The sequence below is a fragment of the Marmota flaviventris genome, chromosome 9, assembly GCF_047511675.1.
Source record: "Marmota flaviventris isolate mMarFla1 chromosome 9, mMarFla1.hap1, whole genome shotgun sequence".
Taxonomy (NCBI): Eukaryota; Metazoa; Chordata; class Mammalia; order Rodentia; family Sciuridae; genus Marmota; species Marmota flaviventris.
This window is the reverse complement of record NC_092506.1, coordinates 66,462,048-66,477,291: the sequence shown is the minus strand read 5'-3', so window position 1 is coordinate 66,477,291 and position 15,244 is coordinate 66,462,048. Positions and strand designations below refer to the sequence as shown.

Genomic DNA, 15,244 nt, shown 5'->3' with positions numbered 1-15,244 from the left:
AAGGCAAGATTGATTTTTTTCTTTCATTTAGCTTTCTTTGTATGTATAAAGAAAATATAGAATGTTTTAAGTATTTTAAGCTCACATATAGAAATCTTTCTCTTCTTTAGGGATGGGTTCGATCAGTCCGATCCCAGAAGGAAGTCTTGTTCCTACATGTAAATGATGGGTCGTCTTTGGAAAGCCTTCAGGTTGTTGCCGATTCAAACTTTGACAATAGGTAAGTTAAGTTTTGAGTCCTTTGATTTTTTTTCTTCTTCTCTACTGTTCCCCGCTTCTCTAATCCAATATTCACATTGCCCTTTTGACCTATCTTCCTAAACACATCTATGAAAAATAGCTTTGAAGAAAGTCCAAGTACTTGGAGTCAGTATCCTTAGCTCAGGCTTCTCCTTCTCTAACATCTTCACATGCCTGTAACCCGCCCCTCTACTTTCCATCAGTTTTCCTTCTCTTCTTGCAACTCCTCTAAGCTGTTCTGCTCCTTTTTACATTCAGGCTTCTAGTCTTGTTGCCACTTCTGCCTAATAAACCTCTTCTTCCCTGTCTTTCCAATCCAGTTTAGCCATCATCATATGTTCCCACCCCTTGACTGTGGTAGGTGACTCTCCTCTTTGGTCCCATACATTCTGTGCCCAGCTCTGTCCTGAAGTGTATTGTATCAGATGGTAATCAACTGAATTATTATTGGATTGCTTCTTTGACTAAGAACTCCTTGAAATTATGAATGATATTTCATTCGTTTTTGTGTTCTCAGCTTCTGGCACAGTGCTGACAAAGTTACCAATTATTGTTTGTTGGATAAATTGAAGAAATTTATATGATTTTGTTGTCGGATGTTAAAACTAACACAACTTTTTTTTTCCCCTAGTACTGGGGCCCACTACCACTGAGCTGAATACCTGACCTTTTTTTTTTTTTTTTTTTTGATACTAGGGATTGGACCCAGGGGAGCTTTACCACTGAGCTACATCCCCAGTCCTTTTTATTTTTTATTGTGAGACAGTGAGTTGCTGAGGGTCTCACTAAGTTTCTGAGACTGGCCTTGAACTTGTGATCCTCCTGCCTTAGCTTCCTGAATCACTGGAATTATAGGCATGTACCACTGCACCTGGCTTATTCCAAACCCTTTTTATTTATTTATTTTTATTTTGAGGCGAGGTCTAGTTAAGTTGCCTTGGCTGGCCTTGAATTTGCACTCTTCCTGCATCGGCTTCCCCAATAGCTTGGATTACAGGCATGTGTCATGGTGCCCAACAAAACTAACATCATTTTCATGTTAGGGTATAAGTTATGAAGAATAGAATATTATACTAATTTGTTAAAATAAGAGTGCTTTGGTATTCCAAACATGGTTAGGATTAATTCCACATATTGAATAGGCTCATGGGTCTGAGACAATAAAATTGTTCAGATGTGAAAAGTTTGTAATTTTTTTGATAACATATATCAGTATGGCAATTAAATGGGTATGTCTAATAGTATCTAAATTTTAGAGATTCTGGAAGATGACTACCCACCTCTTTGAGATATTCTCAATGGCCCCCAGGAGAAAATTCATCATATCAATTAGTGCATATGTGAAGTCAGAGCGTCTTAAAACACTTTCAGATTTGGTGTAAGATTTATCAGGTTTTCTCTCCTTGATGTAATGGTGGACAATCTTAAGTTATATAAATTATATATGGATAAATTTTAAAAGGAAACAGTGACTTTGCTGAGAAAGAAATCGGAAAAAACCATTTCATTCACAATGACCTTAAAAGATAAAATACTTGGGAATTGATCTAACCAAGGAGATGGAAGATCTCTACAATGAAAACTATAGAACACTGAAGAAAGAAATTGAAGATGACCTTAGAAGATGGAAAAACCTCTCTAGGTGGAGTAGAAGACCGAGATTGAGAAGGAGGAAGGAGGGATGGGAAAGGGGAGGAAATGCAGAATGATTTAACAAAATCACATATGTGCATATATAAATGTACCACAGGGAATTTGGTCTCTCTCTGTGTGTGGAAAGCACCAGTCAAGGATGGATAATAGATGAGCAAGGGGAAGATTTTAAAAAATAAATTTTAAAATATTAAATGTAGCCAGCAAACAAAACTCGGGAATTTCCTGATAAATTTAGTTTGATACAGTTTATTGTATTATATTTTAATACAGTTTATTAAGGTTTTAATTTATTTTTAATACAGTTTATCACAGCTTTTATAAGCATGCCCAGTCATCCACAGTGCAGAGCCATACCAGAGCATTTATCATATTTATTGTAATTATGAAATGTTAGAACTGGAATAGATACATAATCACTTAGTTCACTCTCCTTCTTAATAGATAATTCTTAAAACAAATGAGTGTTCATCACTTTCTCTAAGAGTCATACAATAAATTTGTGGATAAACTTGCACTAGAACATAGACTTACTACCCTGAAGGTAGTCTGTGTGCTCAAGACCATCAGCTGGGTAAATTAAAGTAAATAAATTGATTAATTTTTAAAAATACATTGTAGAAAAAGTACATGTACTTTTAATTGTCTTAGAAATAGTCTCATGTAATTTTTACCTGGCTTTCCCAAGGATAACATGTTGCTATAGTATGTTCTCAAAACCAGGGAATTGGGAACAGGGGGAGGGGCCGGATAAGTGAAAGGGCTATGGACTAACAGGATTGAGAGGCTCCCAGGAGCCACCGTACAGGGATTTCTGTCAGCACATAGAGGGCAGAAGCTCGGCTCAGAGGGCACAGCTCCGCCTATTGGAAGAGAAGAAAATGGGATTCAGCCATAGAACAGGGGATGCCAGCATGGCAGAGATCTGATGTCATCGGAGAGCGGCCGAGGTGAAAACTTCATCGGTGCCAGCGGCGACGGAAACAGTTGGTCCCCTGGTAGGGAGGGTGAGTCAGAGATACCCAAGTCTCTCTCGCTTTGTCGTCGAGCCAGAGGGGAGGAGAGGGGCTGCCGCCCGCACCCGCAAAGTAGGCAGACCTGCGACCAACCAACCTGCAGATCAGGCCCAGCGGTCTGCAGGCGTGGTAGGAGGGGCAGGGCAGAGCCACCGCCCGCGCCGGCAAGGTAAGCAGACCTGCGACAGACCGGTGGATCAGGCCCAGCGGCCTGCCAGCGTGGTACACACTTCATCCCAACTGGAGTAGGGGCAGAGCAGAGCCTTCGCCCGCGCCCAGATCAGGCCCAGCAGCCCGCCTGTGTGGTGGTCAAGTGACCCCAATTGGAGTGGGGGCGGAGCGGAACTGACACCCAGCCCGCAAGGTGGGCAGACCTGCGACCAACCTGCAGATCAGGCCTAGCGGTCCCCGGGCGTGGTAGGAGGGGCAGGGCAGAGCCTCCGCCCCCACCTGCAAGGTAGGCAGACCTGCGACAGAACGGGGGATCAGGCCCAGGGGTCCGCGGGCGTGGTAGACACCTCACACCAATTGGAGGAGGGGCAGAGCTGAGCCCCTGCCCGCACCTGCAAGGGAGACTTTTCAACTATACAAGAGCAATATAAATATATAGGGGGGGAAAAACTTTCCAAAACACAACAGTTTCACCAAGAAGAAAGAAACGCAAGCAGTATGAAAAGACAAGGAAAGAAAGGACTACAAGCAATGCAGGTCAGCTCAACTTTAGAAGAGGTAACAGCTGCAGCAGATGGAATGTCAGATAAAGAATTCAGGATATATATGCTTCAGATGATCTGGAGTATCAAGGAAGAAATTAGACAGCAAAATCAGACAATGAAAGATCACTTCGACAAGGAATTACACAAACAAATCCAGGAAGCAAAGGATCAACTATACAGGGAGATAGAGGTTATAAAAAACAAACAAACAGAAATCCTAGAAATGCAGGAAGCAATAAACCAACTTAAAAACTCAATTGAGAGTACTACCAGCAGAGTAGAACACTTAGAAGATAGAACATCAGACAATGAAGACAAAGTATTTGAACTTGAAAAGAACATAGACAGCTCAGCAAGATTGTTAAGAAACCATGAGCAGAACATCCAAGAAATATGGGATAACATTAAGAGACCAAACTTAAGAGTCATTGGGATACAGGAAGGTATAGAACTCCATACCAAAGGAATGAGCAATTTATTCAAGGAAATAATACGAGAAAACTTCCCAGACTTGAAGAATGAGACAGAATCCCAAATTCTAGAAGCCTACAGGACGCCGAATGTGCAAAATTATAAGAGATCCACACCTAGACACATTATAATGAAGATGCCCAACATACAGAATAAGGAGAGAATTTTAAAAGCTACAAGAGAAAGGAAGCAGATTACATTTAGGGGCAAGCCAATCAGGATAACAGCTGATCTTTCAACACAGACTCTGAAAGCTAGAAGATCCTGGAATAACATATTTCAAACACTGAAAGAAAATGGGTTCCAACCAAGAATTGTGTATCCAGCGAAATTAAGCTTCAGGATGGAAGATGAAATTAAAACCTTCCACGACAAACAAAAGTTAAAAGAATATGCAGCTAGAAAACCATCTCTTCAAAACATCCTCGGCAAAACATTACAGGAAGAGGAAATGGAAAATAACAATGAAAACCAACAGTGGGAGGTAGGACAGTAAAGGGGGGGGGATAATCAAAGAGGAAAACAAACCATGTTTAGTAACATAAATAAACAAATATGGCTGGAACAACAACCCATATCTCAATAATAACCCTAAATGTTAATGGCTTAAACTCACCAATTAAGAGACACAGGCTAGTAGAATGGATCACAAAACAAGACCCAACAATATGCTGCCTACAGGAGACGCATTTGATAGGAAAAGACATACATAGGCTGAAGGTGAAAGGTTGGGAAAAATCATATCACTCATATGGACTTCGGAAACAAGCAGGAGTGTCCATACTCATATCAAATAAAGTAGATTTCAAGCCAAAGTTAATCAAAAGGGATAAAGAGGGACACTACATACTGCTTAAGGGAACCATACACCAACAAGACATAACAATCATAAATATATATGCCCCAAACAATGGTGCAGCTATGTTCATCAAACAAACTCTTCTCAAGTTCAAGAGTCTAATAGACCACCATACAATAATCATGGGAGACTTCAACACACCTCTCTCGCCACTGGACAGATCTTCCAAACAAAAGTTGAATAAGGAAACTATAGAACTCAATAACACAATTAACAACCTAGACTTAATTGACATATATAGAATATACCACCCAACATCAAGCAGTTACACTTTTTTCTCAGCAGCACATGGATCCTTCTCAAAAATAGATCATATATTATGTCACAGGGCAACTCTTAGACAATATAAAGGAGTAGAGATAATACCATGCATCCTATCTGATCATAATGGAATGAAACTGAAAATCAACGATAAAAGAAGGAAGGAAAAAGCATACATCACTTGGAGAATGAACAATAGGTTACTGAATGATCAATGGGTTATAGAAGACATCAAGGAGGAAATTAAAAAATTCTTAGAGATTAATGAAAACACAGACACAACATATCGGAATCTGTGGGACACATTGAAAGCAGTTCTAAGAGGAAAATTCATTGCTTGGAGTTCATTCCTTAAAAAAAGAAAAAACCAACAAATAAATGATCTCATGCTTCATCTCAAAATCCTAGAAAAAGAAGAGCAAAACAACAGCAAAAGAAGTAGAAGGCAAGAAATAATTAAAATCAGAGCTGAAATTAATGAAATCGAAACAAAAGAAACAATTGAAAAAATTGACAAAACTAAAAGTTGGTTCTTTGAAAAAATAAACAAAATCGACAGACCCTTAGCCATGCTAGCGAAGAGAAGAAGAGAGAGAACTCAAATTACTAGCATACGGGATGAAAAAGGCAATATCACAACAGACACTTCAGAAATACAGAAGATAATCAAAAATTATTTTGAATCCTTATACTCCAATAAATTAGAAGATAGTGAAGGCATCGATAAATTTCTGAAGTCATATGATCTGCCCAGTTTGAGTCAGGAGGATATAGACAACCTAAACAGACCAATATCAATTGAGGAAATAGAAGAAACCATCAAAAGACTACCAACTAAGAAAAGCCCGGGACCGGATGGGTATACAGCAGAATTTTACAAAACCTTTAAAGAGGAACTAGTACCAATACTTTTCAAGCTACTTCAGGAAATAGAAAAAGAGGGAGAACTTCCAAATTCATTCTACGAGGCCAACATCACCCTGATACCTAAACCAGACAAAGACACTTCAAAGAAAGAAAACTTCAGACCAATATCTCTAATGAACCTAGATGCAAAAATCCTCAATAAAATTCTGGCGAATCGGATACAAAAACATATCAAAAAAATTGTGCACCATGATCAAGTAGGATTCATCCCTGGGATGCAAGGCTGGTTCAATATACGTAAATCAATAAATGTTATTCACCACATCAATAGACTTAAAAATAAGAACCATATGATCATCTCGATAGATGCGGAAAAAGCATTCGACAAAGTACAGCATCCCTTTATGTTTAAAACTCTAGAAAAACTAGGGATAACAGGAACATACCTCAATATTGTAAAAGCAATCTATGCTAAGCCTCAGGCTAGCATCATTCTGAATGGAGAAAAATTGAAGGCATTCCCTCTAAAATCTGGAACAAGACAGGGATGCCCTCTCTCACCACTTCTGTTCAACATAGTTCTCGAAACACTGGCCACAGCAATTAGACAGACGAAAGAAATTAAAGGCATAAAAATAGGAAAAGAAGAACTTAAATTATCACTATTTGCAGATGATATGATTCTATACCTAGGAGACCCGAAAGGGTCTACAAAGAAACTATTAGAGCTAATAAATGAATTCAGCAAAGTGGCAGGATATAAAATCAACACGCATAAATCAAAGGCATTCCTGTATATCAGCGACAAATCCTCTGAAATGGAAATGAGGACAACCACTCCATTCACAATATCTTCAAAAAAAATAAAATACTTGGGAATCAACCTAACAAAAGAGGTGAAAGACTTATACAATGAAAACTACAGAACCCTAAAGAGAGAAATAGAAGAAGATCTTAGAAGATGGAAAAATATACCCTGTTCATGGATAGGCAGAACTAACATCATCAAAATGGCGATATTACCAAAAGTTCTCTATAGGTTTAATGCAATGCCAATCAAAATCCCAAAGGCATTTCTAGTAGAAATAGAGAAAGCAATCATGAAATTCATATGGAAAAATAAAAGACCTAGAATAGCAAAAACAATGCTAAGCAGGAAGTGTGAATCAGGCGGTATAGCGATACCAGACTTCAAACTATACTACAGAGCAATAGTAACAAAAACAGCATGGTACTGGTACCAAAACAGGCGGGTGGACCAATGGTACAGAATAGAGGACACAGAAACCAATCCACAAAACTACAACTATCTTATATTCGATAAAGGGGCTAAAAGCATGCAATGGAGGAAGGATAGCATCTTCAACAAATGGTGCTGGGAAAACTGGAAATCCATATGCAACAAAATGAAACTGAATCCCTTTCTCTCACCATGCACAAAAGTTAATTCAAAATGGATCAAGGAGCTTGATATCAAATCAGAGACACGCCGTCTGATAGAAGAAAAAGTTGGCTACGATCTACATACTGTGGGGTCGGGCTCCAAATTCCTCAATAGGACACCCATAGCACAAAAGTTAATAACTAGAATCAACAAATGGGACTTACTCAAACTAAAAAGTTTTTTCTCAGCTAAAGAAACAATAAGAGAGGTAAATAGAGAGCCTACATCCTGGGAACAAATCTTTACTCCTCACACTTCAGACAGAGCCCTAATATCCAGAGTATACAAAGAACTCCAAAAATTAGACAATAAGATAACTAACAACCCAATCAACAAATGGGCCAAGGACCTGAATAGACACTTCTCAGAGGAGGACATACAATCAATCAACAAGTACATGAAAAAATGCTCACCATCTCTAGCAGTCAGAGAAATGCAAATCAAAACCACCCTAAGATACCATCTCACTCCAGTAAGATTGGCAGCCATTATGAAGTCAAACAACAACAAGTGCTGGCGAGGATGTGGGGAAAAGGGTACACTTGTACATTGCTGGTGGGACTGCAGATTGGTGCAGCCAATTTGGAAAGCAGTATGGAGATGTCTTGGAAAGCTGGGAATGGAGCCACCATTTGACCCAGCTATTCCCCTTCTTGGTCTATTCCCTAAAGACCTAAAAAGAGCATGCTACAGGGACACTGCTACATCGATGTTCATAGCAGCACAATTCACAATAGCAAGACTGTGGAACCAACCCAGATGCCCTTCAATAGACGAATGGATTAAAAAAATGTGGCATTTATACACAATGGAGTATTACTCTGCATTAAAAAATGACAAAATCATAGAATTTGCAGGGAAATGGATGGCACTAGAGCAGATTATGCTAAGTGAAGCTAGCCAATCCCTAAAAAACAAATGCCAAATGTCTTCTTTGATATAAGGAGAGTAACTAAGAACAGAGTAGGGACGAAGAGCATGAGAAGAAGATTAACATTAAACAGAGATGAGAGGTGGGAGGGAAAGGGAGAGAAAAAGGAAATTGCATGGAAATAGAAGGAGACCCTCAGGGTTATACAAAAGAACATACAAGAGGAAATGAGGGGAGAGGGAAAAATAATACAAGGGGGAGAAATGAAGGTCAGTAGAGGGGGTAGAGAGAGAAGAGGGGTGGGGAGGGGAGGGGAGGGGGGATAGTAGAGGATAGGAAATGTAGCAGAATACAACAGACACTAGTATGGCAATATGTAAATCAATGGATGTGTAATTGATGTGATTCTGCAATCTGTATATGGGCTAAAAATGGGAGTTCATAACCCACTTGAAGAAAAGTGTGAAAGATGATATATCAAGAACTATGTAATGTTTTGAACAACCAACAATAAAAAAAAAAAAAAAAAAAAAAAAAACCAGGGAATTATCAACAGAACTACAGACCTGATTTGGATTTCATCAGACCTTACATGTAATCTACAATATGTTAAAAAGCATTTTGACCAACTTATATTTGATACAGATAATTATATAACTTCTTAATTCTAAATAGCTATATGTAAATCCTCAATTTCTTTATTCCCATTTAAAAATGTATGGAATTCATTTTTAAGATTTGGATATACCACAGAGCATCCATAAACTTTGAAGATTCTTTAACTCACTTGAAGGTAAGTACTCTATCATTAATGTTCTAATAGCAAGATTTATATTAAGACAGAAGTTATACTTAATAGCAAGATTTTTATTAAAAGAAAAGTTATATATAATAATATCTTGATTTCTTTGTTATTATAGAGAATTGACTTTTGGGAGTTCTGTAGAAGTCCTTGGGCAGCTGGTACAAAGCCCTTCCAAAAGGCAAAATGTGGAACTGAAGGCAGAAAAAATTGAAGTTATTGGAAATTGTGATGCCAAGGTATGCTTTTGTTCAGGCTATTTAGGCTTAATTTAAAATAATAACAATCTGTTTTAAGTGGGATTATTGGAAAGATGGTACTTAGAACATTTTTCAGTTATGCTTCCCTGATAATTGAAACAGGGCATAGATCCTGTAGAGATAGTAGTAAAAGTATTACAAAGATGACTTAGTCTTATTAGAGAGAGTTGAGCATTAATCTGTGCATCTTTAGTGCCTGTCACAGTTGAACCTCACAGTTTTTATAAGCATGTCTAGTCATCCACAATGCTGGATATAGCCCATACCAGGGCTACGAAGTCCAGTTCTTCAGTGGCATTTTAAAAGGAAACAGTGATTTTGCTGAGAAAGAAATTGGAAAAACCATTTTATTCATAATGACCTTAAAAGATAAAATACTTGGGAATTGATCTAACCAAGGAGATGGAAGATCTCTACAATGAAAACTATAGAACACTGAAGAAAGAAATTGAAGATGACCTTAGAAGATGGAAAGACCTCTCTAGGTGGAGTAGAAGACCGAGATTGAGAAGGAGGGAGGAGGGATGGGAAAGGGGAGGAAATGTTCAAATGTTACTATTGTCTACCATATTGGACAGCATAAGTAGAGAACATTCCCATTTTTCACAGAAAGTTCTACTGATAGTGCTGACCTGGAATGTTGTAGTGCTGAACAGACAAGAAATTCTATATTAATGCATGTTTATACCTGTTTTTGAAGACTGTGTTAGTGCTTTATATATATATAAGCCTGGTAAAGAGGTTAGAGGGAATAAAATAAAAAGTCATCAATCCAGTTCTTTAAATTGACAAAGATGGAGAAAATAAGGCCCACCCTGGTAAAATTGGTGGCACATCTGAAATTTATTTTCTAGCTATTTGACTCCTCCTGTCTTTGCCATAATTACCTTCAAATGTTTAATATGCAAAAAAATGAGAAATTTTAAGAAAATTGCATCATTTAAATTCATTTTGGTATTTTAGAATAATAGGAAAAATTAAATGTAAGGAAGTAAGAACGAAAATGGGCTAATTTTCTTTTAAAATGTCCTTCTGAATTATTTTCCAAGAAATTACAATTGAAAAATTGTGAAATAATTTAGAAATCGAGAGGAATTGAAAAGGTAAATATTTTTGCTTTTGCTTTCTTAGAAGGATCTATGATTATTAAAAATTTACTATGTGTTTTATTGTTCTTGAATTATTCTCCCTTGGCTTCTGTTACTGTTGTTACCTTCTCCTTGCCTTGTTTTTCTTTCTTTTTTTCAAGTCACCAACTGTTTTATTAAGCAATTATTAGGACCAGAAATCTATAGCCATTAATTACATTACTAAGACTGTTTTTTAGCTGTTTTTCTTTGCATATGAGAATTTATACTTGAAAAAATATAGGCTTTATTGAATAAGATGTTTCTGAATTGTAAAAGTATTTTTTATGCATGGTATACAAATGAGTTTATTTTAAACATAAATAAAATTGACAATAGTTTATGTTTGTAGTCAAATGCATTTGTGGAAAGGAATTATAATTCATCCAGAAAATTATTTAGGAGTTCTCCATTAGTATCTAGTTTAAATAATGAGATAAGACATTTTGTTTATGTATAAATTTAATTCCAAAGCCTTATTAAGTACTTTCTATCCCAAAGACACTTTTAAATAAACTTTTATAGGCAAAGAAACTCCATGATATTGTCAGATTTTTCTATATCAATTTTTTTGCATATGAATACCAAACTTTAATTTTAGCAAAATAAAGTTTAATGATTTAATGGCTTCTCTGAGTCTATAATGTTTACAAAGTAAAACTTTTAGGCAGGGTATGATTTTGTAAACTCTTTACCTGGAAGTAACTTAAAATTTTATGGCACTAAGCTAAATTTCTTTCAATAAACAAAGATTAATAACATATTTAACCACTTGGGAACACCTAGTTATCAATACAATTCAGATCTAGATAGGATAGTTTCCTTTTGAGGTAATCATATTTCTAAATTTCTGATTTGTTGTTTGTAAATCTCACTATCACAGGTTAAGCAAAGCTTATCAGAATGATGAACACTCACCTATTAGATACAGATATTTCCATGTTAGGGTTTCACTGGCATAACTGTATTTTTTATGTAAACTAAACCAGTCTTTTTAAGGAACTATCTATACAAAATAATCAAGGGTATGAAACAACCTCCAAGAAAACAAACTTTGGGTTCTTACAATTGCATGATGAGGAAAAAAATTGAGAAATGAACATTTTAAAATAACATGGACTACAATTAGTACTTTATGCTTTCCTCTAGGACTTCAAATGGAGATTACTCATAAAATAAAAATCAGACTTTTATAAACACTAAAATCTGTCATATATAGATTGGTAACAACTAAGCTTCTTTCTTATTCTCTCAATATAAATAATTAATGAATCAATAATTTTCTTCCTATTCTGAAAACCAAGACAATGCAGTTGATTTTAGATTTAGCATTTATGTTTTTTAAGAATCACTCAAACATATACAACACTAATACTTTCAGAGACTCATAGGAATATGAAAAAAAAATTTTAATTATCGCAGTTTTTACCTTTAGAGAGTTCTAAGACTTAAAAAGATGGTTTTATTTTTCATCAATATAATAATAATGTATAGAAAAAAAGATGAGAGATTTTTGTTATGCAAGCAAATAATTGTGCTTCAGACTGGAATCATTTTTGAATATGTTGTTTTTCCTCTAATTACAACCAGCAAGAAGGCAGTTTTGTGAACTAAAATATCATCCCCATACTTTCAGACAATTCTTTTTTGTATGATGAAGCCTAAGCAATCCCTCTATAGACACAGCTCTTTGGAGCAGTTGAAATCTCTCTTTCACTACTCTTCTTCTGGTAGACACAGTGAAATCAGCTGTAGAAGTCTATATCTCAGGGGAAGGGAGTTCATGAATGGAGAGGCATACATCTCCTCTAAAGGCAGTTGTATCTGTGCAGTTTTCTTCTCAAGGCCAAATTAGCTGGTGTCTGTCTGTTGATAAGGAGACTCATAAAAATTAAAAACACAAAATAATTTGTTGAAATCTCATTTTCCTGCCACACGCAAGTGGAGCAGTTGCTCTTAAAGTAAACAAAGCAATCTGTAAATAGTCTCTGCAATCTGTGTTTCTGTCCTCACATTCTAATGACAAACCTCAGAGAACTGCCAGCTGCATTTTCCAGAAAGGTTAATGATCACAGCAGACACAGTTACGGTACACTGTGCGGTGGTCAGAGACTGCCTCCTCCTTCCCTTCTTCAGTTCAGCGTCATTTAAAGTATTTAGGCTTTAGGGATTCTGAACCCCCAACAATCCCAGATATATTCCTGTGGCTACATTTTCTTCTTGGCAAGCATGTTTTACTTGTTTCTGCGTACTATAAAAATCAGTGTGTGCACCAGACCTAAAAAGACGAGACTAAAGCAGTGTGCATGTGTAGCTCTTATTCAGCTTTTGTATTATCTTTCTTTTGAGTCTTTGGTTTCTGTCTGAAAGGATATGACTTTTTAATCTTATAATATAAGTGTGGACATGGAGAAATATTTCAGGTTGGAGCCTTAAGTTCCTTTAAACTTTTTTTGTAGATTTTTAGTACTCTGCTAAATGAAAGATAGCTGTTGACTGTTCCTCATGTTCTTAGACCCAGTGACATGTTGATAAACAGTAATAAAGTGGCACTAGCTGATATGATTGTGGGTTTTCAAGACATTTGTGTGATTTTAAAATTGAACCCCAGCTGTGTGTGTACAATGGTAGAAAACGTAATCTTTAATATCTACAATATTCTGAACTCCTGTGTGCCAAACAGTGGATTGTTTTGCATAATTATATGCTTAACCTCTCTATTTGTAAGAAGTCACAGACAGCTAGTGGATAGAAACTTGGTAAATAATAGATAAGCCTCAGTGATATTAATTAATTTAGCTAATAAATACTAAAACTGGCTTCAAACCCACATCTCTCTGAATCCATCCCACCATTCTTCTACCTGGTAAAAATTATGTGGGCTATATAATCTGTTATATTAAAAAATAAAGGAGGAAAGCATCTTATTTTCTCTGAAGCGTTACTATTTAGGAAATGCTCTGGAAACTGGTTTTATAAAACAGGTTTTTTTGTTTGTTTAGCTTCTAATTTTTTCCTTATTTATTGGCAGGCATTCCCTATCAAATATAAAGAGAAGCATCCTCTGGAGTACATGAGACAATATCCTCACCTTAGGTGTAGGACTAACGCTCTGGGTTCTATATTGAGGGTTCGCAGTGAAGCCACAGCTGCTATTCATTCCTTTTTTAAGGTAAGGTACCCTACTTCCAGGTATTCTGTCTTGTGAAGAGGTTGGATAATTGTAACACTGGAACATTTTCCTGAAAGTTCTGTTAGTTGTTTGTTCCAAGTACCTTTATTTATTTGGTTCAGGATCAAATGTCACAGGTGTACATATATAGTTTAAGAGCTTATTAAGGAATAAATGCTATAAATATTTAAAGTATATAATCTGATAAATTATGAACCTATGAAATCTTCACCACAACTGAGATGATGAGCATATCCATGACCTTGAAAGTTTATGTGTCTGTAACATCTTTATTTTATCTTCATTTTTAAATGATACTTTTTCTGGATACAGAATTCTACATTGACAGGTTTTTTTCTTTAAGTACTTCAAGGTTGCCATGATACGTCTTCTCATTTGCATTACTTCCAATGAGAAATCTGATGTCATACTTATCTTTAATCCTCGATGCACGCCTTGTCTTTTTTTCTTTGTCTGACTTTAAGATTTTTTCTTTATCATTGATGGTTTAGTCAGCTTTTTTTGCTACTGTGACTAAAAGACCTTACAAGAAAAATTTTAGAGGAGGAAAAGTTTACTTGGGGTTCACAGTTTCACAGGTCTTGGTCCATAGATGGCCAACTCCATTGCTCTTTGCCAGAGGTGAGGCAGAACATCATGGTAGAGGGTGTGGCAGAAGAAGGCAGTTCAGAACAGGACAATCAGGAAGCGAAGAGAGCTTTACTCGTCAGAGAAAATATATATCCCAAAGGCTGTATATGTGACCAGTGACCTGTCTTCTCCAGCCACCACCCTACCTGCCTATAGTTACTACCCCATTAATCCACCTAAATGGGTAATGCACTGATTCAGTTAAGCCTATGCATAGCCCAATCTAAACTTTCTTGCATTGTCTCACATGTGAGTTTTTGGCGGACACCTCATATCTAAACCATAACAACTGTTTTGGTTTTTTTTTATCAATTTGTGATGTGCCTTGATGCAGTTTTCTTTGTTTTTCATTCAGGGTTTATTGAATTTCCTCGATCCTAAGTTTATCATCTTCATGAAGTTTTTTTTTTTTTTTTTTTTTTTTTTTAGCAGTATTGGTACAAATATTTTTCTGTTACTTTCCTCTTTTGGGAACTGAAATTATCCATATATTAGTGCATTGATGCTATCCATAGCCCACTGATGTACTTTTCTTCTTTTAAAATCCTTTTTTCCTGTGTTTATTTCTTTTGGATGTTTTCCCTCTCTTTTTGATGGTTTCTGTTGGTTTTTCTTTATGCTTACTAATCTTTTTTCCTATCCAGTGTATTTTTTTCATCTGAAACATTATACATTTCATATTTATTTTTATTTATTTATTTTTAAATATTTATTTTTTAGTTGTAGTTGGACACAATATCTTTATTTCACTTATTTATTTTTTTGTGGTGCTGAGGATCGAACCCAGGGTCTCACATGTGCGAGGCCAGCGCTCTACCACTGAGCCACAACCCC

At 36.3% G+C, this 15,244-nt stretch overlaps 1 protein-coding gene and 1 pseudogene across 5 annotated transcripts in view; one reads left to right on the top strand and one right to left on the bottom strand.

The window, feature by feature from the left end:
• Nars2 (asparaginyl-tRNA synthetase 2, mitochondrial) overlaps positions 1–15,244 on the top strand; it is a 146,962-nt gene that overhangs the window by 4,950 nt on the left and 126,768 nt on the right. For 4 of the 5 annotated variants that reach the window (XM_071616537.1, XM_071616535.1, XM_071616534.1 and 1 more), the window contains exons 2-4: positions 111–220; positions 9,319–9,439; positions 13,619–13,759. In XM_071616537.1, the coding sequence (XP_071472638.1) occupies positions 111–220; positions 9,319–9,439; positions 13,619–13,759 (372 nt within the window). Of the gene's footprint in view, positions 1–110; positions 221–9,318; positions 9,440–13,618; positions 13,760–15,244 lie in introns of those variants that run through there. The other variant, XM_071616536.1, reaches the window with a different exon arrangement.
• LOC114098641 (apelin receptor early endogenous ligand-like) lies at positions 12,354–12,511 on the bottom strand (annotated as a pseudogene).